The following is a 27605-nucleotide window of genomic DNA, read 5'->3' on the forward strand; positions in this document are numbered from 1 at the left end:
CTGGGACAGTGTACAAGAGTCCTGTCTAATCAGTGACTGGGACACTGTACAAGGGTCCTGTCTAATCAGTGACTGGGACACTGTACAAGGGTCCTGTCTAATCAGTGACTGGGACAGTGTACAAGAGTCCTGTCTCATCAGTGACTGGGACACTGTGCAAGAGTCCTGTCTAATCAGTGACTGGGACACTGTGCAACAGTCCTGTCTAATCAGTGACTGGGACAGTGTACAAGAGTCCTGTCTAATCAGTGACTGGGACAGTGCACAAGAGTCCTGTCTGATCAGTGACTGGGACAGGGTCCTGTCTAATCAGTGACTGGGACACTGTACAAGAGTCCTGTCTAATCAATGACTGGGACACTGTACAAGAGTCCTGTCTAATCAGTGACTGGGACAGTGTACAAGAGTCCTGTCTAATCAGTGACTGGGACACTGTGCAAGAGTCCTGTCTAATCAGTGACTGGGACACTGTACAAGAGTCCTGTCTGATCAGTGACTGGGACACTGTACAAGAGTCCTGTCTCATCAGTGACTGGGACAGTGCACAAGAGTCCTGTCTAATCAGTGACTGGGACACTGTACAAGAGTCCTGTCTAATCAGTGACTGGGACACTGTACAAGAGTCCTGTCTAATCAGTGACTGGGACAGTGTACAAGGGTCCTGTCTGATCAGTGACTGGGACAGTGTACAAGAGTCCTGTCCAATCAGTGACTGGGACACTGTGCAAGAGTCCTGTCCAATCAGTGACTGGGACACTGTACAAGAGTCCTGTCTAATCAGTGACTGGGACACTGTACAAGAGTCCTGTCTGATCAATGACTGGGACACTGTACAAGAGTCCTGTCTAATCAGTGACTGGGACACTGTACAAGAGTCCTGTCTAATCAGTGACTGGGACACTGTACAAGAGTCCTGTCTAATCAGTGACTGGGACACTGTACAAGAGTCCTGTCTAATCAGTGACTGGGACAGTGTACAAGAGTCCTGTCTGATCAGTGACTGGGACAGTGTACAAGGGTCCTGTCTAATCAGTGACTGGGACACTGTACAAGAGTCCTGTCTAATCAGTGACTGGGACAGTGTACAAGAGTCCTGTCTAATCAGTGACTGGGACACTGTACAAGAGTCCTGTCTAATCAGTGACTGGGACAGTGTACAAGAGTCCTGTCTAATCAGTGACTGGGACACTGTACAAGAGTCCTGTCTAATCAGTGACTGGGACACCGTTCAAGTCTGCTGAATCGCGACTTCGAACTCTCCCCGAATCCTTGGACCGTAACTCCGTCCCTGGGAAAGAATATCTTCGAGGGGACAGGCATGTGACACTTACCATGAGGCAGAACTGGAGGTTGAGCCTGTTGCTGCTGCTGCTGTGGCTGCTGCGTTGGTGGCGTCTGCTGCTGTTGTGGAATGGATTGTGCTATGGAATCTCCTGAACCCTGGTTCACAGACCCCTGTTGAACTGCAGTAGGTGGCATTGGCTGCACAGATGCAGGAATGATGGCTGGCTGCTGGGTGGCCTGCGGACCGGACGGGAGTTGATGCTGCTGTTGCTGCTGTTGATGCATTTGTTGAAAGTGCTGTTGCCGTGCTCTCATCTCGGCATACTTCAGCTGCTCCATGTGGAAGGCCTGTCTGTCCGAGAGAAGCTGTTGTCTCTGGTACTCCAACTGTTATGTTTAAAATACAGTGAAAGAAGTGATCAGGGTAAATGCTGAACACACATCCAACTGACGTGTGGTAAAGAACCTCTCTTAATTACTGCTGTGTTACAGGTAGCGGGAACCCTACAGCACAGCTACTTACTGCCTCTCTCTCTCTGTCCATAATGGTCTCAAGTTCTTCAAAATGACGGAGCTTGATTTCAAGTTTCTTCATCTGCGTTTCGACAAGCAGTGCCACCAATGATTTGATTTTTCGCTCCTCTACTGCAGCAAGATGCTGTAAAAGAAGAAGAATTTAGTTACAAGATACTTCCCTGCCCAACACCATAGTAAGAGCACCATCACCAGCAGAACTGCAGCGGTTCAAGAAGGCCCACCACCAACTTCTCAGGGCAACTCGGGACGGGCAATAAATGTTGCCTGGCCAGCGATTCCCACATCCTGATAACAATTAAAAAAATCATCACCCCCTGTGCTCGCTGACCTACATTGACTCCCCTTCTGGCAATACCTCAATTTTAAAATTCTCATCCTTGTGTTCAAATCCCTCCATGTCCTCACCTCTCCCTATCTCTGTAACCTCCTCCAGCCCTACAACCCTCTGAGATCTCTGCGCTCCTCCAATTCTAACCCCTTGCACATCCCCGATTTTCATCGCTCCACCATTGACGGCCATACCTTCAGCTGCCTAGGCCCCAAGCTCTGGAATTCCCTCCCTAAACCTCTCCGTCTCTCTACCTCTTTCTCCTCCTTTAAGACCCTGCTTAAAACCTACCTCTTTGACCACGCTTTTGGTCACCTGTCCTAATATCTCCTTATGTGGCTCGGGGTCAAATTTTGTTTGAAATAGCTCCTGTGAAGCGCCTTGGGATGTTTCACGATGTTAAAGGCACTATATAAATGCAAGTTGTTGTTGTTGTTGTGATGGAACGCATGATTGATTGGAGGACACTATTTCAAACCGAGCTCTTAATTTGAGTAGAACCAAGACAGGACGGTCAGTTTGTTTCTTCGGTTGGTTGATGGGTGTGACTGTATAAATATGCATTATTTTGCTATTTCAGGTTTAAATTTCTAATGGTAGAAATAAAAGCAGGCAAAATTCTGCTGCGGTGTCTGTGTTTGCATGTCTCATACCTGACTCCATGCACTTATGAATTGTCCCAGGCCTGAGGCCAAGTCTTCAGGTAGCTTTCCTACTTCAAGAGGCAACTAGAAAATGGATAAATGCACCTCATTTACAACAAAAAATGGGAGGCGAATTTTCAGTTGATTCAGTTCCCATTTTCAACTGTAAACATGATATGTGGTGCTCACCATCAGCGGGTCAAATCATGCTACCAGGGTGACCAGCAAGGTCATCAACATTGAAATTGCAGTTACACATGACTTTGCACTTGCATAGATGGTGTTCGGTAAACGAGCAGAGATAGGTTACCTAGCTTGGTTGAGATCATGTACAGGACTCATTTAAGAAATGGCTGGCTGCTTGCTGTAAGGGGAACATGCAGGGTTGGTATTTTGGAAGGATGAGATCAAATGGCCTTCACTAAAGCCCATTTGGTGATCTTATGAAAAATACAGACTGGCCAGTTGGAAACAGAATACACTTGTAATACTACAAGGACTATGTAATTGAATCCACACCTGAGGAAAAACTAGAGGCTTTTCCCAGTTCTTCAATGAACGTAGCAGAGACCACAACCTTTTAGCTGGGCACAAACAAGTATACAATGGCACAGCTCCAGGGCTTTAAAGGATGTGGGAGTAGACATCGCCAATATCATTACAACATTTTGTGAATGTGCACATCGTTTCTCCAGAACCTATCAAGCTACGCTGTACTCCTACAATCTGCAGAGAACACAATTATCTTCAAATAAATTTGAGCAACATTTTTCAAAATAAAATCTGAGAATGTAAAACATATTTAGAGATCAGGCAGATGGAATACCTGTCCATTCACAAGAGCATCAGTTCCTCACCATATCCCACAACCCTTCTCTCTCCACAAACACATCCAACTGTCTCTTGACCCTATTTATACTGTCAACTTCAATCCTCCTCTCTGGTAACTCGACAACTCAATTAACATTTGGGTGGAAAAGTTTTGCTGACTTCCCTTCTTGTTTGTAACTGGGATTTGAACCCTCACTACAGGGAACAATTTGCCTGGGTCAACTTCATTATCTTGAAAACAAAAGTGAGCTTATCTCAAAGTCTCCTCCTTTCCAAATAACTGCCTTACTGTTTCCTCAGAATTGAAATTCCTGATGCCTGGAATCATGTTTGTTGTCCAGTCTGTTCCCTCTCTAAGTTAATAATATCCTTTGTATGGTTAGGTGCTCAGAATTGTACACAGTACAACAGATGGAGTCTAGCCAACTCCTTATCAGCAAGCAGCATGATGGAAAATCAGCAATGAATGACAAATGGCTGTTCCTGGTGGTGTTGGCTGAGTGAGGAATGTTGGCCAGGACATTAGTTAAACAAAATGCTCTTCTTCCAATAGTGCCAACGCGCCTTTCATGTCCAACTGAGCGAGCAGAGGGGATCGTGGCCTGATGTCTCATCCAAAGGAAGGCACCTCCAACAATGCAGCGCTGCCTCAGTACTGTACTGAAGTGTCAGAATAGATCTTAAGCTACAATCTTGGAGTGGAGCTTGAAGACACAACCGTCAGTCTCTGATAAAAAAGAGTGACACCAAGTGCCGCAACGTGACAACTGTCAAAGACACGGAGAATGATTGAGACATTAAAACAGGCAACTACACAAGCACCACGTTGAAAGATTCACAGATTCATCTACTGTAACTCCTAGATGGTTTTCCTGATTAACACAGTCCCATTGTCATATTTAATACACACCAAAACCCCTCGATCACTCTCCCGATCACACACTGTCCCATTTAAAACACACTATAACCCCTTGATCACTCTCCCGATCACACCCTGTCCCATTTAACACACACGAAAACCCCTCGATCACTCTCCCGATCACACACTGTCCCATTTAACACACACTATAACCCCTCGATCTCCCTCCGGGTCACACACTGTCCCATTTAACACACACTATAACTCCTCGATCTCTCTCCCGATCACACACTGTCCCATTCAACACACACGATAACCCCTCGATCTCCCTCCTGATCACACACTGTCCCACTGAACACACACTATAACCCCTCGATCTCCCACCTGATCACACACTGTCCCATTTAACACACACTATAACCCCTCGATCACTCTCCCGATCACACACTGTCCCATTTAACACACACTATAACCCCTCGATCACTCTCCCGATCACACACTGTCCCATTTAACACACACTATAACCCCTCGATCTCCCTCCGGGTCACACACTGTCCCATTTAACACACACTATAACTCCTCGATCTCTCTCCCGATCACACACTGTCCCATTTAACACACACGATAACCCCTCGATCTCCCTCCTGATCACACACTGTCCCACTGAACACACACTATAACCCCTCGATCTCCCACCTGATCACACACTGTCCCATTTAACACACACTATAACCCTTCGATCACTCTCCCGATCACACACTGTCCCATTTAACACACACTATAACCCCTTGATCTCCCTCCTGATCACACACTGTCCCACTGAACACACACTATAACCCCTCAATCTCCCTCCTGATCACACCCTGTCCCATTTAACACACACTATAACCCCTCGATCTCTCTCCTGATCACACACTGTCCCATTTAACACACACTATAACCCCTCGATCTCCCTCCTGATCACATCCTGTCCCACTGAACACACACTATAACCCCTCGATCACTCTCCTGATCACACACTGTCCCATTTAACACACACTATAACCCCTCGATCTCCCACCTGATCACACCCTGTCCCACTGAACACACACTATAACACCCTCGATCTCTCTCCTGATCACACCCTGTCCCACTGAACACACACTATAACCCCTCGATCTCTCTCTCGATCACACACTGTCTCAGTTAACACACACTATAACCCCTCGATTTCTCTCCTGATAACACACGATAACCCCTTGATCTCGCTCCTGATTACATCCATCTCACTGAGCAATGGGACAGGGTGTGATCAGGAGAGAGATCGAGGGATAATTGTGTGTGTCAAATGATAACTGATCTCAGTATAAACAGATCATGGACTCAGTGTAACTACAGTATGAACAGATTCTGGACTAAGTGTAACTGCAGTATAAACAGATCATGGACTCAGTGTAACTACAGTATAAACAGATGATGGACTCAGTGTAACTACAGTATAAACAGATGATGGACTCAGTGCAACTACAGTATAAACAGATCATGGACTCAGTGTAACTACAGTATAAACAGATCATGGACTCAGTGTAACTGCAGTATAAACAGATCATGGACTCAGTGTAACTACAGTATAAACAGATCATGGACTGAGTGCAACTACAGTATAAACAGATCATGGACTCAGTGTAACTACAGTATAAACAGATGATGGACTCAGTGCAACTACAGTATAAACAGATGATGGACTCAGTGCAACGACAGTATAAACAGATCATGGACTCAGTGTAACTACAGTATAAACAGATCATGGACTCAGTGTAACTACAGTATAAACAGATGATGGACTCAGTGTAACTACAGTATAAACAGATCATGGACTCAGTGTAACTACAGTATAAACAGATCATGGACCCAGTGTTACTACAGTATAAACAGATGATGGACTCAGTGCAACTACAGTATAAACAGATGATGGACTCAGTGTAACTACAGTGTAAACAGATCATGGACTCAGTGTAACTACAGTATAAACAGATGATGGACTCAGTGTAACTACAGTATAAACAGATGATGGACTCAGTGTAACTACAGTGTAAACAGATCATGGACTCAGTGTAACTACAGTATAAACAGATGATGGACTCAGTGTAACTACAGTATAAACAGATGATGGACTCAGTGTAACTACAGTATAAACAGATGATGGACTCAGTGTAACTACAGTATAAACAGATCATGGACTCAGTGTAACTACAGTATAAACAGATGATGGACTCAGTGTAACTACAGTATAAACAGATCATGGACTCAGTGTAACTACAGTATAAACAGATCATGGACCCAGTGTAACTACAGTATAAACAGATGATGGACTCAGTGCAACTACAGTATAAACAGATGATGGACTCAGTGTAACGACAGTATAAACAGATCATGGACTCAGTGTAACTACAGTATAAACAGATGATGGACTCAGTGTAACTACAGTATAAACAGATGATGGACTCAGTGTAACTGCAGTATAAACAGATGATGGACTCAGTGTAACTACAGTATAAACAGATGATGGACTCAGTGTAACTACAGTATAAACAGATGATGGACTCAGTGTAACGACAGTATAAACAGATGATGGACTCAGTGTAACTACAGTATAAACAGATGATGGACTCAGTGTAACTACAGTATAAACAGATGATGGACTCAGTGTAACTACAGTATAAACAGATGATGGACCCAGTGTAACTACAGTATAAACAGATGATGGACCCAGTGTAACTACAGTATAAACAGATGATGGACTCAGTGTAACTACAGTATAAACAGATCATGGACTCAGTGTAACTACAGTATAAACAGATCATGGACTGAGTGCAACTACAGTATAAACAGATCATGGACTCAGTGTAACTACAGTATAAACAGATGATGGACTCAGTGCAACTACAGTATAAACAGATGATGGACTCAGTGCAACGACAGTATAAACAGATCATGGACTAAGTGTAACTACAGAATAAACAGATCATGGACTAAGTGTAACTACAGTATAAACAGATGATGGACTCAGTGTAACTACAGTATAAACAGATGATGGACTCAGTGTAACTACAGTATAAACAGATCATGGACTCAGTGTAACTACAGTATAAACAGATCATGGACCCAGTGTTACTACAGTATAAACAGATGATGGACTCAGTGTAACTACAGTATAAACAGATGATGGACTCAGTGTAACTACAGTGTAAACAGATCATGGACTCAGTGTAACTACAGTATAAACAGATGATGGACTCAGTGTAACTACAGTATAAACAGATGATGGACTCAGTGTAACTACAGTGTAAACAGATCATGGACTCAGTGTAACTACAGTATAAACAGATGATGGACTCAGTGTAACTACAGTATAAACAGATGATGGACTCAGTGTAACTACAGTATAAACAGATGATGGACTCAGTGTAACTACAGTATAAACAGATCATGGACTCAGTGTAACTACAGTATAAACAGAAGATGGACTCAGTGTAACTGCAGTATAAACAGATGATGGACTCAGTGTAACTACAGTATAAACAGATCATGGACTCAGTGTAACTACAGTATAAACAGATGATGGACTCAGTGTAACTACAGTATAAACAGATGATGGACTCAGTGTAACTACAGTATAAACAGATCATGGACTCAGTGTAACTACAGTATAAACAGATGATGGACTCAGTGTAACTACAGTATAAACAGATGATGGACTCAGTGTAACTACAGTATAAACAGATGATGGACTCAGTGTAACTACAGTATAAACAGATGATGGACTCAGTGTAACTACAGTATAAACAGATGATGGACTCAGTGTAACTACAGTATAAACAGATGATGGACTCAGTGTAACTACAGTATAAACAGATGATGGACTCAGTGTAACTACAGTATAAACAGATGATGGACTCAGTGTAACTACAGTATAAACAGATGATGGACTCAGTGTAACTACAGTATAAACAGATGATGGAGTCAGTGTAACTACAGTATAAACAGATGATGGACTCAGTGTAACTACAGTATAAACAGATCATGGACTCAGTGTAACTACAGTATAAACAGATGATGGACTCAGTGTAACTACAGTATAAACAGATGATGGACTCAGTGTAACTACAGTATAAACAGATGATGGACTCAGTGTAACTACAGTATAAACAGATGATGGACTCAGTGTAACTACAGTATAAACAGATGATGGACTCAGTGTAACTACAGTATAAACAGATCATGGACTCAGTGTAACTACAGTATAAACAGATGATGGACTCAGTGTAACTACAGTATAAACAGATGATGGACTCAGTGTAACTACAGTATAAACAGATGATGGACTCAGTGTAACTGCAGTATAAACAGATCATGGACTCAGTGTAACTACAGTATAAACAGATGATGGACTCAGTGTAACTACAGTATAAACAGATGATGGACTCAGTGTAACTACAGTATAAACAGATGATGGACTCAGTGTAACTACAGTATAAACAGATGATGGACTCAGTGTAACTACAGTATAAACAGATCATGGACTCAGTGTAACTGCAGTATAAACAGATGATGGACTCAGTGTAACTACAGTATAAACAGATCATGGACCCAGTGTAACTACAGTATAAACAGATGATGGACTCAGTGTAACTACAGTATAAACAGATCATGGACTCAGTGTAACTACAGTATAAACAGATGATGGACTCAGTGTAACTACAGTATAAACAGATGATGGACCCAGTGTAACTACAGTGTAAACAGATGATGGACTCAGTGTAACTACAGTATAAACAGATCATGGACTCAGTGTAACTACAGTATAAACAGATGATGGACTCAGTGTAACTACAGTATAAACAGATGATGGACTCAGTGTAACTACAGTATAAACAGATCATGGACTCAGTGTAACTACAGTATAAACAGATGATGGACTCAGTGTAACTACAGTATAAACAGATGATGGACTCAGTGTAACTGCAGTATAAACAGATGATGGACTCAGTGTAACTACAGTATAAACAGATGATGGACTCAGTGTAACTACAGTATAAACAGATGATGGACTCAGTGTAACGACAGTATAAACAGATGATGGACTCAGTGTAACTACAGTATAAACAGATGATGGACTCAGTGTAACTACAGTATAAACAGATGATGGACTCAGTGTAACTACAGTATAAACAGATGATGGACCCAGTGTAACTACAGTATAAACAGATGATGGACCCAGTGTAACTACAGTATAAACAGATGATGGACTCAGTGTAACTACAGTATAAACAGATCATGGACTCAGTGTAACTACAGTATAAACAGATCATGGACTGAGTGCAACTACAGTATAAACAGATCATGGACTCAGTGTAACTACAGTATAAACAGATGATGGACTCAGTGCAACTACAGTATAAACAGATGATGGACTCAGTGCAACGACAGTATAAACAGATCATGGACTAAGTGTAACTACAGAATAAACAGATCATGGACTAAGTGTAACTACAGTATAAACAGATGATGGACTCAGTGTAACTACAGTATAAACAGATGATGGACTCAGTGTAACTACAGTATAAACAGATCATGGACTCAGTGTAACTACAGTATAAACAGATCATGGACCCAGTGTTACTACAGTATAAACAGATGATGGACTCAGTGTAACTACAGTATAAACAGATGATGGACTCAGTGTAACTACAGTTTAAACAGATCATGGACTCAGTGTAACTACAGTATAAACAGATGATGGACTCAGTGTAACTACAGTATAAACAGATGATGGACTCAGTGTAACTACAGTGTAAACAGATCATGGACTCAGTGTAACTACAGTATAAACAGATGATGGACTCAGTGTAACTACAGTATAAACAGATGATGGACTCAGTGTAACTACAGTATAAACAGATGATGGACTCAGTGTAACTACAGTATAAACAGATCATGGACTCAGTGTAACTACAGTATAAACAGAAGATGGACTCAGTGTAACTGCAGTATAAACAGATGATGGACTCAGTGTAACTACAGTATAAACAGATCATGGACTCAGTGTAACTACAGTATAAACAGATGATGGACTCAGTGTAACTACAGTATAAACAGATGATGGACTCAGTGTAACTACAGTATAAACAGATCATGGACTCAGTGTAACTACAGTATAAACAGATGATGGACTCAGTGTAACTACAGTATAAACAGATGATGGACTCAGTGTAACTACAGTATAAACAGATGATGGACTCAGTGTAACTACAGTATAAACAGATGATGGACTCAGTGTAACTACAGTATAAACAGATGATGGACTCAGTGTAACTACAGTATAAACAGATGATGGACTCAGTGTAACTACAGTATAAACAGATGATGGACTCAGTGTAACTACAGTATAAACAGATGATGGACTCAGTGTAACTACAGTATAAACAGATGATGGACTCAGTGTAACTACAGTATAAACAGATGATGGAGTCAGTGTAACTACAGTATAAACAGATGATGGACTCAGTGTAACTACAGTATAAACAGATCATGGACTCAGTGTAACTACAGTATAAACAGATGATGGACTCAGTGTAACTACAGTATAAACAGATGATGGACTCAGTGTAACTACAGTATAAACAGATGATGGACTCAGTGTAACTACAGTATAAACAGATGATGGACTCAGTGTAACTACAGTATAAACAGATGATGGACTCAGTGTAACTACAGTATAAACAGATCATGGACTCAGTGTAACTACAGTATAAACAGATGATGGACTCAGTGTAACTACAGTATAAACAGATGATGGACTCAGTGTAACTACAGTATAAACAGATGATGGACTCAGTGTAACTGCAGTATAAACAGATCATGGACTCAGTGTAACTACAGTATAAACAGATGATGGACTCAGTGTAACTACAGTATAAACAGATGATGGACTCAGTGTAACTACAGTATAAACAGATGATGGACTCAGTGTAACTACAGTATAAACAGATGATGGACTCAGTGTAACTACAGTATAAACAGATCATGGACTCAGTGTAACTGCAGTATAAACAGATGATGGACTCAGTGTAACTACAGTATAAACAGATCATGGACCCAGTGTAACTACAGTATAAACAGATGATGGACTCAGTGTAACTACAGTATAAACAGATCATGGACTCAGTGTAACTACAGTATAAACAGATGATGGACTCAGTGTAACTACAGTATAAACAGATGATGGACCCAGTGTAACTACAGTGTAAACAGATGATGGACTCAGTGTAACTACAGTATAAACAGATCATGGACTCAGTGTAACTACAGTATAAACAGATGATGGACTCAGTGTAACTACAGTATAAACAGATGATGGACCCAGTGTAACTACAGTGTAAACAGATGATGGACTCAGTGTAACTACAGTATAAACAGATGATGGACCCAGTGTAACTACAGTATAAACAGATGATGGACTCAGTGTAACTACAGTATAAACAGATCATGGACTCAGTGTAACTACAGTATAAACAGATCATGGACTCAGTGTAACTACAGTATAAACAGATGATGGACTCAGTGTAACTACAGTATAAACAGATGATGGACTCAGTGTAACTACAGTATAAACAGATGATGGACTCAGTGTAACTACAGTATAAACAGATGATGGACTCAGTGTAACTACAGTATAAACAGATCATGGACTCAGTGTAACTGCAGTATAAACAGATGATGGACTCAGTGTAACTACAGTATAAACAGATCATGGACTCAGTGTAACTACAGTATAAAGAGATGATGGACTCAGTGTAACTACAGTATAAACAGATGATGGACTCAGTGTAACTACAGTATAAACAGATCATGGACTCAGTGTAACTACAGTATAAACAGATGATGGACTCAGTGTAACTACAGTATAAACAGATGATGGACCCAGTGTAACTACAGTATAAACAGATGATGGACTCAGTGTAACTACAGTATAAACAGATCATGGACTCAGTGTAACTACAGTATAAACAGATCATGGACCCAGTGTAACTACAGTATAAACAGATCATGGACTAAGTGTAACTACAGTATAAACAGATGATGGACTCAGTGTAACTACAGTATAAACAGATCATGGACTCAGTGTAACTACAGTATAAACAGATGATGGACTCAGTGTAACTACAGTATAAACAGATCATGGACTCAGTGTAACTACAGTATAAACAGATCATGGACTCAGTGTAACTGCAGTATAAACAGATGATGGACTCAGTGTAACTACAGTATAAACAGATGATGGACTCAGTGTAACTACAGTATAAACAGATGATGGACTCAGTGTAACTACAGTATAAACAGATGATGGACTCAGTGTAACTACAGTATAAACAGATCATGGACCCAGTGTAACTACAGTATAAACAGATGATGGACTCAGTGTAACTACAGTATAAACAGATCATGGACTCAGTGTAACTGCAGTATAAACAGATCATGGACTCAGTGTAACTACAGTATAAACAGATGATGGACTCAGTGTAACTACAGTATAAACAGATGATGGACTCAGTGTAACTACAGTATAAACAGATGATGGACTCAGTGTAACTACAGTATAAACAGATGATGGACTCAGTGTAACTACAGTACAAACAGATGATGGACTCAGTGTAACTACAGTATAAACAGATGATGGACTCAGTGTAACTACAGTATAAACAGATGATGGACTCAGTGTAACTACAGTACAAACAGAAGATGGACTCAGTGTAACTACAGTATAAACAGAAGATGGACTCAGTGTAACTACAGTATAAACAGATGATGGACTCAGTGTAACTACAGTATAAACAGATCATGGACTCAGTGTAACTACAGTGTAAACAGATCATGGACTCAGTGTAACTACAGTATAAACAGATGATGGACTCAGTGTAACTACAGTATAAACAGATGATGGACTCAGTGTAACTACAGTATAAACAGATGATGGACTCAGTGTAACTACAGTATAAACAGATGATGGACTCAGTGTAACTACAGTATAAACAGATGATGGACTCAGTGTAACTACAGTATAAACAGATGATGGACTCAGTGTAACTACAGTATAAACAGATGATGGACTCAGTGTAACTGCAGTACAAACAGATGATGGACTCAGTGTAACTACAGTATAAACAGATCATGGACTCAGTGTAACTACAGTATAAACAGATGATGGACTCAGTGTAACTACAGTATAAACAGATGATGGACACAGTGTAACTACAGTATAAACAGATGATGGACTCAGTGTAACTACAGTATAAACAGATGATGGACTCAGTGTAACTACAGTATAAACAGATCATGGACTCAGTGTAACTACAGTATAAACAGATCATGGACTCAGTGTAACTACAGTATAAACAGATGATGGACTCAGTGTAACTACAGTATAAACAGATGATGGACTCAGTGTAACTACAGTATAAACAGATGATGGACTCAGTGTAACTACAGTATAAACAGATGATGGACTCAGTGTAACTACAGTATAAACAGATGATGGACTCAGTGTAACTACAGTATAAACAGATCATGGACTCAGTGTAACTACAGTATAAACAGATGATGGACTCAGTGTAACTACAGTATAAACAGATCATGGACTCAGTGTAACTACAGTATAAACAGATCATGGACTCAGTGTAACTACAGTATAAACATGATGGACTCAGTGTAACTGCAGTATAAACAGATCATGGACTCAGTGTAACTACAGTATAAACAGATGATGGACTCAGTGTAACTACAGTATAAACAGATGATGGACTCAGTGTAACTACAGTATAAAGAGATGATGGACTCAGTGTAACTACAGTATAAACAGATCATGGACTCAGTGTAACTACAGTATAAACAGATCATGGACTCAGTGTAACTACAGTACAAACAGATCATGGACTAAGTGTAACTACAGTATAAACAGATCATGGACTCAGTGTAACTACAGTATAAACAGATGATGGACTCAGTGTAACTACAGTATAAAGAGATGATGGACTCAGTGTAACTACAGTATAAACAGATCATGGACTCAGTGTAACTACAGTATAAACAGATCATGGACCCAGTGTAACTACAGTATAAACAGATCATGGACCAAGTGTAACTACAGTATAAACAGATCATGGACTCAGTGTAACTACAGTATAAACATGATGGACTCAGTGTAACTACAGTATAAACAGATCATGGACTCAGTGTAACTACAGTATAAAGAGATGATGGACTCAGTGTAACTACAGTATAAACATGATGGACTCAGTGTAACTCCAGTATAAACAGATGATGGACTCAGTGTAACTACAGTATAAACAGATGATGGACTCAGTGTAACTCCAGTATAAACAGATGATGGACTCAGTGTAACTACAGTACAAACAGATGATGGACTCAGTGTAACTACAGTATAAACAGATCATGGACTCAGTGTAACTACAGTATAAACAGATGATGGACTCAGTGTAACTACAGTACAAACAGATGATGGACTCAGTGTAACGACAGTACAAACAGATGATGGACTCAGTGTAACTACAGTATAAACAGATGATGGACTCAGTGTAACTACAGTATAAACAGATCATGGACTCAGTGTAACTACAGTATAAACAGATCATGGACTCAGTGTAACTACAGTATAAACAGATGATGGACTCAGTGTAACTACAGTATAAACAGATCATGGACTCAGTGTAACTACAGTATAAACAGATGATGGACTCAGTGTAACTACAGTATAAACAGATGATGGACTCAGTGTAACTACAGTACAAACAGATGATGGACTCAGTGTAACTACAGTATAAACAGATGATGGACTCAGTGTAACTACAGTATAAACATGATGGACTCAGTGTAACTACAGTATAAACAGATCATGGACTCAGTGTAACTGCAGTACAAACAGATCATGGACTCAGTGTAACTGCAGTACAAACAGATCATGGACTCAGTGTAACTGCAGTACAAACAGATCATGGACTCAGTGTAACTACAGTATAAACAGATGATGGACTCAGTGTAACTACAGTATAAACAGATGATGGACTCAGTGTAACTACAGTATAAACAGATGATGGACTCAGTGTAACTACAGTATAAACAGATGATGGACTCAGTGTAACTACAGTATAAACAGATGATGGACTCAGTGTAACTACAGTATAAACAGATCATGGACTCAGTGTAACTACAGTATAAACAGATCATGGACTCAGTGTAACTACAGTATAAACAGATCATGGACTCAGTGTAACTACAGTATAAACAGATCATGGACTCAGTGTAACTACAGTATAAACAGATGATGGACTCAGTGTAACTACAGTATAAACAGATGATGGACTCAGTGTAACTACAGTATAAACAGATGATGGACTCAGTGTAACTACAGTATAAACAGATGATGGACTCAGTGTAACTACAGTATAAACAGATGATGGACTCAGTGTAACTACAGTATAAACAGATGATGGACTCAGTGTAACTACAGTATAAACAGATGATGGACTCAGTGTAACTACAGTATAAACAGATGATGGACTCAGTGTAACTACAGTATAAACAGATGATGGACTCAGTGTAACTACAGTATAAACAGATGATGGACTCAGTGTAACTACAGTATAAAGAGATGATGGACTCAGTGTAACTACAGTATAAACAGATGATGGACTCAGTGTAACTACAGTATAAACAGATGATGGACTCAGTGTAACTGCAGTATAAACAGATGATGGACTCAGTGTAACTACAGTATAAACAGATGATGGACTCAGTGTAACTACAGTATAAACAGATGATGGACTCAGTGTAACTGCAGTATAAACAGATGATGGACTCAGTGTAACTACAGTATAAACAGATGATGGACTCAGTGTAACTACAGTATAAACAGATCATGGACTCAGTGTAACTGCAGTACAAACAGATGATGGACTCAGTGTAACTGCAGTATAAACAGATCATGGACTAAGTGTAACTACAGTATAAACAGATCATGGACTCAGTGTAACTACAGTATAAACAGATGATGGACTCAGTGTAACTACAGTATAAACAGATGATGGACTCAGTGTAACTACAGTATAAACAGATCATGGACTCAGTGTAACTGCAGTACAAACAGATGATGGACTCAGTGTAACTGCAGTATAAACAGATCATGGACTAAGTGTAACTACAGTATAAACAGATCATGGACTCAGTGTAACTACAGTGTAAACAGATGATGGACTCAGTGTAACTACAGTATAAACAGATGATGGACTCAGTGTGACTACAGTATAAACATGATGGACTCAGTGTAACTGCAGTATAAACAGATGATGGACTCAGTGTAACTACAGTATAAACAGATCATGGACTCAGTGTAACTACAGTATAAACAGATCATGGACTCAGTGTAACTGCAGTATAAACAGATGATGGACTCAGTGTAACTACAGTATAAACAGATGATGGACTCAGTGTAACTACAGTATAAACAGATGATGGACTCAGTGTAACTGCAGTATAAACAGATGATGGACTCAGTGTAACTACAGTATAAACAGATGATGGACTCAGTGTAACTACAGTATAAACAGATGATGGACTCAGTGTAACTACAGTATAAACAGATGATGGACTCAGTGTAACTACAGTATAAACAGATGATGGACTCAGTGTAACTGCAGTATAAACAGATGATGGACTCAGTGTAACTACAGTAGAAACAGATGATGGACTCAGTGCAACTACAGTATAAACAGATGATGGACTCAGTGTAACTGCAGTATAAACAGATGATGGACTCAGTGTAACTACAGTATAAACAGATGATGGACTCAGTGTAACTACAGTATAAACAGATCATGGACTCAGTGTAACTACAGTATAAAGAGATGATGGACTCAGTGTAACTACAGTATAAACAGATGATGGACTCAGTGTAACTACAGTGTAAACAGATGATGGACTCAGTGTAACTACAGTATAAACAGATGATGGACTCAGTGTAACTACAGTATAAACAGATCATGGACTCAGTGTAACTACAGAATAAACAGATCATGGACTCAGTGTAACTACAGTATAAACAGATCATGGACTCAGTGTAACTACAGTATAAACAGATCATGGACTCAGTGTAACTACAGTATAAACAGATGATGGACTCAGTGTAACTACAGTATAAACAGATCATGGACTCAGTGTAACTACAGTATAAACAGATCATGGACTCAGTGTAACTACAGTACAAACAGATGATGGACTCAGTGTAACTGCAGTATAAACAGATGATGGACTCAGTGTAACTACAGTATAAACAGATGATGGACTCAGTGTAACTACAGTATAAACAGATCATGGACTCAGTGTAACTACAGTGTAAACAGATGATGGACTCAGTGTAACTACAGTATAAACAGATGATGGACTCAGTGTAACTACAGTATAAACAGATCATGGACTCAGTGTAACTACAGTATAAACAGATCATGGACTCAGTGTAACTACAGTATAAACAGATCATGGACTCAGTGTAACTACAGTACAAACAGATGATGGACTCAGTGTAACTGCAGTATAAACAGATGATGGACTCAGTGTGACTACAGTATAAACAGATGATGGACTCAGTGTAACTACAGTATAAACAGATGATGGACTCAGTGTAACTACAGTATAAACAGATCATGGACTCAGTGTAACTACAGTATAAACAGATCATGGACTCAGTGTAACTACAGTATAAACAGATGATGGACTCAGTGTAACTACAGTATAAACAGATCATGGACTCAGTGTAACTACAGTATAAACAGATGATGGACTCAGTGTAACTACAGTATAAACAGATGATGGACTCAGTGTAACTACAGTATAAACAGATCATGGACTCAGTGTAACTACAGTATAAACAGATCATGGACTCAGTGTAACTACAGTACAAACAGATGATGGACTCAGTGTAACTGCAGTATAAACAGATGATGGACTCAGTGTAACTACAGTATAAACAGATGATGGACTCAGTGTAACTACAGTATAAACAGATGATGGACTCAGTGTAACTACAGTATAAACAGATCATGGACTCAGTGTAACTACAGTATAAACAGATCATGGACTCAGTGTAACTACAGTATAAACAGATGATGGACTCAGTGTAACTACAGTATAAACAGATCATGGACTCAGTGTAACTACAGTATAAACAGATGATGGACTCAGTGTAACTACAGTATAAACAGATCATGGACTCAGTGTAACTACAGTACAAACAGATGATGGACTCAGTGTAACTACAGTATAAACAGATGATGGACTCAGTGTAACTACAGTATAAACAGATGATGGACTCAGTGTAACTACAGTATAAACAGATGATGGACTCAGTGTAACTACAGTATAAACAGATCATGGACTCAGTGTAACTGCAGTATAAACAGATGATGGACTCAGTGTAACTACAGTATAAACAGATGATGGACTCAGTGTAACTACAGTATAAACAGATCATGGACTCAGTGTAACTACAGTATAAACAGATCATGGACTCAGTGTAACTACAGTATAAACAGATCATGGACTCAGTGTAACTACAGTATAAACAGATGATGGACTCAGTGTAACTACAGTATAAACAGATCATGGACTCAGTGTAACTACAGTATAAACAGATCATGGACTCAGTGTAACTGCAGTATAAACAGATGATGGACTCAGTGTAACTGCAGTATAAACAGATGATGGACTCAGTGTAACTACAGTATAAACAGATGATGGACTCAGTGTAACTACAGTATAAACAGATCATGGACTCAGTGTAACTGCAGTATAAACAGATCATGGACTCAGTGTAACTACAGTATAAACAGATGATGGACTCAGTGTAACTACAGTATAAACAGATGATGGACTCAGTGTAACTACAGTATAAACAGATGATGGACTCAGTGTAACTACAGTATAAACAGATGATGGACTCAGTGTAACTACAGTATAAACAGATGATGGACCCAGTGTAACTACAGTATAAACAGATCATGGACTCAGTGTAACTACAGTATAAACAGATGATGGACTCAGTGTAACTACAGTATAAACAGATGATGGACCCAGTGTAACTACAGTATAAACAGATCATGGACTCAGTGTAACTACAGTATAAACAGATGATGGACTCAGTGTAACTACAGTATAAACAGATGATGGACTCAGTGTAACTACAGTATAAACATGATGGACTCAGTGTAACTACAGTGTAAACAGATGATGGACTCAGTGTAACTACAGTATAAACAGATGATGGACTCAGTGTAACTACAGTATAAACATGATGGACTCAGTGTAACTACAGTATAAACAGATTATGGACTCAGTGTAACTACAGAATAAATATAATGGGCCGGATTTTCCTGTGAATGGCAAAAGAACGGCAGCTGCCGTTCGTTCGACTTGCACTTGCCCATGGAATTTCCATTTGCTTTTGCATGACAACTTCCTGTAAATTCGCCAGCCAAAAAGAACGGCGCCCTCTACAGGGCATCTGGGACCTGTGTGAACAGGGCAAGCAACTGTTGGATCTTGCCCTGGTGCATTGGAATCAAAAATTGGTCGGCAAAACAGTAATTGAACAATCAAGGAGGAGCTCGTTTAGTTATAGAGTAGACACATCCCTACGAGGGGAAAAGGAAGGGCATCCAAAGCTAGAGCTCCCTGGATGACTAAAGATATAGAGATTAAAATGAAACAGAAAAAGGAGGCTTATGATGAATGTCAGGCTCATAATACAGTAGAGAATCAGGCTGAATACAGAAAGTACAGAGGAGATCTAAAAAAGGGAATAAGGGGGCAAAGAGAGAGTATGAGAATAGATTAGCGGCTAACATAAAAGGGAATCCAAAAGTCTTTTATAAACATATAAATAGTAAAAGGGTAATCAAAGCAAGGTTGGGGCCGATTAGAGACAAAAAAGGAGATCTTCTTGTGGAGGCAGAGGGCATGGCTGAGGTACTAAATGAATATTTCACATTGGTCTTCACTAGAGAAGAGGATGCTGCCATTGTAGCAGTAAAGGAAGAGGTAGTAGCGATATTGGAGAGGATAAAAATAGATAAAGAGGAGGTACGTAAAAGATTGGCAGTCCTCAAAGTAGAAAAGTCACCCGGTCCAGATGGGATGCATCCTCGGTTACTGAGGGAAGTAAGGGTGGAAACTGTGGAGGATCTGGCCACAATCTTCCAATCCTCCTTAGATATGGGGATGGTGCCGGGGAACTGGAGGATTGCAAATGTTATCCCCTGTTCAAAAAAGGAACGAGGGATAAACCCAACAATTACAGGCCAGTCAGCCTCACGTCGGTGGTGGGGAAACTTCCAGAGTGAATAATCCAGGACAAAATTAATTGGCACTTAGAACAGTATAGGCTAATAAATGAAAGTCAGTACGGATTTGTTAAAGGAAAATTGTGTTTGACTAACTTGATTGAGTTCTTTGAGGTAACGGAGAGGGTTGATGAGGGTAGTGTGGTCGATGTTGTGTATATGGACTTTCAAAAGGCATTTGATAAAGTACTTGGATGTGCACTAGGAACCTACAGGGCTACGATCAAATGTTGGAAAGTGGGATGAAGCTGGATAGCTCTTTTTTGGCCGGCACGGGCACGAGGGGCCGAATGGCCTCCTTCTGTGCCGTAACTTTCTATGATTCTATGGTAATAGACTTGTTAGCAAAATTAAAGCCCGTGGGATTAAAGGGACAGTGGCAGCGTGGATACAAAATTGGCCAAGGGACAGAAAGCAGAGTAGTGGTGAATTGTTGTTTTTCAGACTGGAGGGAAGTATACAGTGGTGTTCCCCAGGGGTCAGTATTAGGACCACAGCTCATTTTGATATATATTAATGACCTGGACTTGGATATAGAGGGTATATTGTCAAAGTTTGCAGACGACACGAAACTCGGAAAAATAGTAAACAATGTAGAGGATAGTAACAGACTTCAGGAGGACATAGACAGACTGATGAAATGGGCAGACACATGGCAGATGAAATTTAGTGCAGAGAAGTGTGAAGTGATACATTTTAGTATGAAGAATGAGGAGAGGCAGTATAAATTAAAAGGTACAATTTTAAGTTAGTACAGGAAGAGAGAGACCTGGGGGTGTATGTACACAAATGTTTGAAGGTGGCAGGACAAGTTGAGAAGGCTAGATAAACAGATGAAGGAGAAAGGAACAGAAGGATAGATGAAGTAGGGAGGGAGGAGGCTCAGGTGGAACATAAACACCAGCATGGACCTGTTGGGCCAAATGGCCTGTTTCTGCGCTGTACATTCTATGTAATTCTATGTAAGGCTGTTAAAAAAGCATATGGGATCCTGGACTTTATTAATAGAGGCATAGAGTACAAAAGTAAGGAAATTATGCTAATCCTTTATAAAACACTGGTTAGGTCTCAGTTGGAGTATTGTGTTCAATTCTGGGCACCACACTTTAGGAAGGATGTCAAGGCCTTAGAGAGGATGCAGAAGAGATTTACTAGAATGGTACCAGGGATGAGGGACTTCAGTAATGTGGAGAGACTGGAGAAGCTGGGATTGTTCTCCTCAGAACAGAGAAGGTTAAGGGGAGATTTAATAGAGGTGTTCAAAATCAGGAAGGGTTTGGATAGAGTACATCAGGAGAAACTGTTTCCAGTGACAGAAGGGTCGGTAACCAGAGGACACAGATTTAAGGTGATCAGTAAAAGAGCCAGAGGCAACATGAGGAAACATTTTTTTTTACACAGCGAGTTGTTATGATCTGAAATTCACTGCCAGAAAGGGCGGTGGAAGCAGATTCAATAGTAACTTTCAAAAGGGAATTGGATAAATACTTGAAGGGAAAAAAATACAGGGCTATGGGGAAAGAGCAGGGGAGTGGGACGAATTGGATAGCTCTTTCAAAGAGCCGGTGCAGGCAGGATGGGCTGAATGGCCTCCTTCTGTGCTGTACCATACTATGAACTGTCTATCCCCTGAACCAATCATGTTAATCAGCCGCGCAGAGACTGAACCAGGAAGTGTAAGTTCGAATAGTGAAGTCCATGTCAAATCAGGTACAGAAAACTAAATAGAGGGTAAGAAAGATTGAATTAAGAGACAGAGATAAAAGAGACAGAGATAAAAGAGACAGAAAGAAAAAGTAAAAAAAATAAAAATTTATTTAATTAAAAAAAAATGTTCAACAATAATTAAAATCTGAAGGAATGAGACTCCACACTTGTTAAAGTTAATTTTGAGTGCCAGAGAGGTTGTTTGGCAGTCATTAAGACTTACCACGTCGTTAAAAGGGTGCTTACATCAGAATGGACAAGCCCTAACTATTTCTGGCGAGATTAGTTCATACCTATGACGTCAGTGCAGGAACCTCACGCTGTTCTATTCACTTGAACAGGGAGCCAGACTGCGAGATGTCGTTTTCGTGAAGCTTACGGAGAAACAGGGCATATGGTACAGCAATTTCTGGATTTCCGTGTTTGACTGCGCATGTGCGCTCGCCGGAAGTTCTTTCAAGGAAGTGCACAGAAATAACGGTGAGCGCTGTTAGCCTCGTCATTATTGTCACAGCAAAATCCAGCCCATTATTGACTCAGTGTAACTACAGTATAAACAGATTATGGACTCAAAGTCTAACCATATTACTTGAGCTTAATTTGTATTGGAACCTTGTGGAGCCGATAAATCTGCTTATCCCATCTGATGCTCACCTTTGCTTTGACTGCAGCTGCAGCTAGTGCAGCCGCTGCAGCTGTTGACAAGTTCCCTTCACCAATATCCCTCTCCAGTTTAGTTTTCTTATCTGTTTCTGACTCTCCATCCTTCTTTGCTCCATCCTCCTGGAATTCTTTATTTTCTTTCTCCCTCTCTGTGTCTGCTGGAATTAACCAGGAAAGAAAGAGGATTACTGAACAATGGGAATTCGTTTGACGTATACCTGTATTCTTGTTGCAAATTTTCATAGAATGTTACGGCACTGGAGGCCGTTTGGCCCATCGTGTCTGTGCCGGCCAAAAAAGAGCCATCCAGCTTAATCCCACTTTCCAGCACTTGGTCCATAGCCCTGTAGGTTCCGGCACTTCAGGTGCACATCCAGGTACTTTTGAAATGAGTTGAGGGTTTCTGCCTCTACCACCCTTTCAGGCTGTGAGTTCCAGACCCCCACCACCCTCTGGGTGAGAACATTTCTCCTCAGCTCCCCTCTAATCCTTCTACCAATTACTTTAAATCTATGCCCCCTGGTCACTGACCCCTCTGCTAAGGGAAATAGGTCCTCCCTGTCCACTCTATCAAGTCCCATCATAATTTTATACACCTCAATTAAATCATCCCTCAGCCTCCTCTGTTCCAAAGAAAACAACCCCAGCCTATCCAATCTTTCCTCATAGCTAAAATTCTCCAGCTCTGGAAACATCCTTGTAAATCTCCTCTGTACCCTCTCCAGTGCAATCACGTCTTTCTTGTAATGTGGTGAGCAGAACTGTATGCAGTACTGAAGCTGTGGCCTAACCAGTGTTTATTCAGTTCCAGCATAACCTCCCTGCTCTTATATTCTATGCCTCGGCTAATAAAGTATCCCGTATGCCTTTTTAACCACCTTATCTACCTGTCCTGCTACCTTCAGGGATCTGTGGACATGCACTCCAAGGTCCCTCACTTCCTCTACACCTCTCAGTATCCTCCCATTTATTGTGTACTCCCTTGCCTTGTTTGCCCTCCCCAAATACATTACCTCACACTTCTCTGGATTGAATTCCATTTGCCACTTTTCTGCCCACCTGACCAGTCCATTGATATCTTCCTGCAGTCTACAGCTTTACTCCTCACTATCAACCACACGGCCAATCTTTGTATCATCTGCAAACTTCTTGATCAAGCCCCCCACATTCAAGTTCAAATCATTAATATATATCACAAAAAGCAAGGGACCTAGTACTGAGCCTTGCGGGACCTCACGGGAAACAGCCTTCCAGTCACAAAAACACCAGTCAACCATTACCCTTTTGCTTTCTGCCACTGAGCCAATTTTGGATTCAACTAGCCACTCTCCCTTGAATCCCATAGGCTTGTACTTTTTTGACCAGTTTTCTGCTTTCAGTTTATCTCCTTTCTCCCCATCTGCCCTCTTTGAGCTCATCTTGTCCACGAGATCCATCTCTTGCTCCCTTGACCCCATTCCCACTAAACTGCTGACCACCCAACTTCCCTTCCTGGCCCCCATGCTAGCTGACATTGTAAATGGTCCTCTCTCCTCAGGTATTGTCCCATTCACTTTCAAACCCACTGTCATCAACTCCCTCCTCAAAAAAACCCAACCTTTCCCCCCTCTGTCCTTGCAAACTACCGCCCCATCTCTCTATCCTCTCCATTGGTCATGAACGTGTCATCGCCTCCGAAATCTGTGCCCATCTTTCCTGCAAATCCATGTTCAAATCTCGCCCATCTGAAACAGCCCTAACCAAAGTCACAAATGACGTCCTCTGATTGTAACTGTGGTGCATTATCCCTCCTCGTCCTTCTCCACCTGTCTGCAGCCTTTCACATGGTTGACCACACCATCCTCCACCAACGCCTCTCCTCCGTTGTCCAGCTGGGTGGGACTGCATCGTCACCTCTGGAGTCCCTCAAGGATCTATCCTTGGCCCCCTCCTATTCCTTATCTACGTAATGCCCCTCGGCAACATCATCTGCAGACATGGGGTTAGCTTCCACGTATACGCTGACGATACCCAGCTCTACTTCATCATCTCTCTTAAACTCTCCCCTGCTTCTGTGTTGTCAGACTATCCAATCTGCGATAAACTGCAATTTTCTCCAGTTAAACATTACGAAGACTGAAATGGTGTAACTCCATTGTCTTCTGCCCTCGTCACAAACTCTGTATTCTCGCCACTGATTCTATCCTCCTCTCCGGCGACTGTCTCAGGCTCAACCAGACTTTTCATAATCTTTGTGCTGTATTTAATCCTGAGCTGAGTTTCCGACTCCATATATCTCTCCATCACAAAGACTGCCTATTTCCATCTCTGTAACATTGCCAACCACCAACCCTGCCTCAGCTCATCTGCTGCTGAAACCCTCATTCATGCCTTTGTCATCTCCAGTCTCGACTATTCCAATGCTCTCCTGGCCAGCCTCCCATCTTCCACCCTCCATAAGCTTCAGCCCATCCAAAACTTTACTGTCCTTATCCTATCCCCACCAAGTCCCGTTCTCCCATCACCCTGAGCTCGCTGACCTACATTGGCTCCTGGTCTCCCAACACCTCCAACTGAAAATTCTCATCCCAGTGTTTAAATCTCTTCATGCCCTTGCCCCTCCCTATCTCTGAAACTCTCTTAGCCCCACAACGCAACCCCCCAAAAAGCTCTGTTCATCTAACTCTGTCCTTTTATGCATTCCCCTACTTCCATCACCCCACCATTGGTGGCCGTGCCTTCAGCTGCCTAGGCCCTACATTCTGAAATTCCCTCCATAAAGCCCTCCGCCCCTCCATGTCCCTCCCCTCGTTTAAGCCCATCCCTAAAACCCATCTCTGTGACCAAGGTTTTGGTCAGACCTCCTAATTTGCCTCGCCATTTTTATCTGATAACCTCTCTGTGAACCACCTTGTGACGTTTTCCGACGTTAAAGATGCTTTATAAATGAAAGTTTTTGTTGATGTTGTCTTAATTACCATAACACCCAATCACAATTAATTCCCCTTAGACACCCAATGTCATTACTGTCTTAATTACCATCAGACCCAATCTCATTACTAACTTAATTATCATGAGAACCCAAACTCATTACTGTCTCAATTAGCCTGATGCTCAATCTCATTGGATTTCATGTAATTAAGACAGCAAACACATTATTGTCTTAATCAGCCTCATATACCCAACATAATTACTGACTTAATTACGGTGAGGTACTAAATAACATGTGTGTCAGGGCTGATGCAGCACGGATTAGATACAGAGTAAAGCTCCCTCTACACTGTCCCATCAAACACTCCCAGGGCAGGTATAGGGTTGGATACAGAGTAAAGCTCCCTCTACACTGTCCCATCAAACACTCCCAGGTCAGGTACAGGGTTAGATACAGAGTAAAGCTCCCTCTACACTGTCCCATCAAACACTCCCAGGGCAGGTACAGCACAGGTTAGATACAGAGTAAATCTTCTTGCCTATTCCCTCAACAATCCACTTTAACTCCAGTCTCCGAAGGAGATGTCCACTATTCAGGTTCATCTTGCACAAAATCCTAAAGAACTTTACTTTTTGAAACTTTTTACAATTATTAATTCCCTGGAGATTCTAGATGAGCACAGCAGTACTTAGGAGCAGCAGCTTTCACTTTGTAGCATTGGAGTTGTGAGACACCAGTTTACGATTTGCCATACAGTGGTTGGGCTGTGAGGGGAGACACATAAGAATGAAAGAACTTGCATTTATATAACGCCTTTCACAACCTCAGGACCACCCAAAGTGCTTCATAGCCAATGAAGTACTTTTGAAGTGTAGTCACCGTTGTAACATAGGAAAATGTGGTTGCCAATATGTGCACAGCAAGATCCCACAAATAGCAATGAAAGAAATGACCGGATAATGTTTTTTTTTTAGTGATGTTGGTTGAAGGATAAATATTGGCAAGGACATCGGGAGATCTCCACTGCTCTTCTTTGAATAGTGTCATGGGATCTTTTACATCCACCCGAATAGGGAGACAGGGTCTCGGTCTAACGTCTCATCTGAAAGACCTCAGTACTGCACTGAAGATGATGTGCTCAAGTCCTGGAGTGGGGCTTCAAACCCACGCCCTTCTGACTCAGAGGCAAGATGACTACCACTGAGCCAAGGCAGGCACCAGGTGAATGAGAGGTGTCAACTCACATTGCTCTAATATACCTCACAGGGAGAGACCAAAGAACAGATTTTAAGCCTGCTTGGCGATAGGTGGCTGTTAAATAATACAACAGAACCCAGAACACAAAGGCTGTATGTGCTTAAGTGTTGCTCTCCCTATCGACCAGTACAGACTC

General features: G+C 41.1%; 1 protein-coding gene across 5 annotated transcripts in view; it reads right to left on the minus strand.

Moving 5' to 3' along the window:
* Window positions 1-27605, minus strand: part of smarcc2 (SWI/SNF related, matrix associated, actin dependent regulator of chromatin, subfamily c, member 2) — a 341362-nt gene that overhangs the window by 82426 nt on the left and 231331 nt on the right. For 4 of the 5 annotated variants that reach the window (XM_067976774.1, XM_067976775.1, XM_067976776.1 and 1 more), the window contains exons 24-26: window positions 23293-23459; window positions 1808-1942; window positions 1332-1671 (exon numbers count right to left, since the gene is read on the minus strand). In XM_067976774.1, coding sequence (XP_067832875.1) covers window positions 1332-1671; window positions 1808-1942; window positions 23293-23459 — 642 coding nt within the window. The remainder of the gene's footprint in view (window positions 1-1331; window positions 1672-1807; window positions 1943-23292; window positions 23460-27605) is intronic. The other variant, XM_067976773.1, reaches the window with a different exon arrangement.

This window comes from Heptranchias perlo, chromosome X (genome assembly GCF_035084215.1).
Source record: "Heptranchias perlo isolate sHepPer1 chromosome X, sHepPer1.hap1, whole genome shotgun sequence".
Classification (NCBI taxonomy): domain Eukaryota; kingdom Metazoa; phylum Chordata; class Chondrichthyes; order Hexanchiformes; family Hexanchidae; genus Heptranchias; species Heptranchias perlo.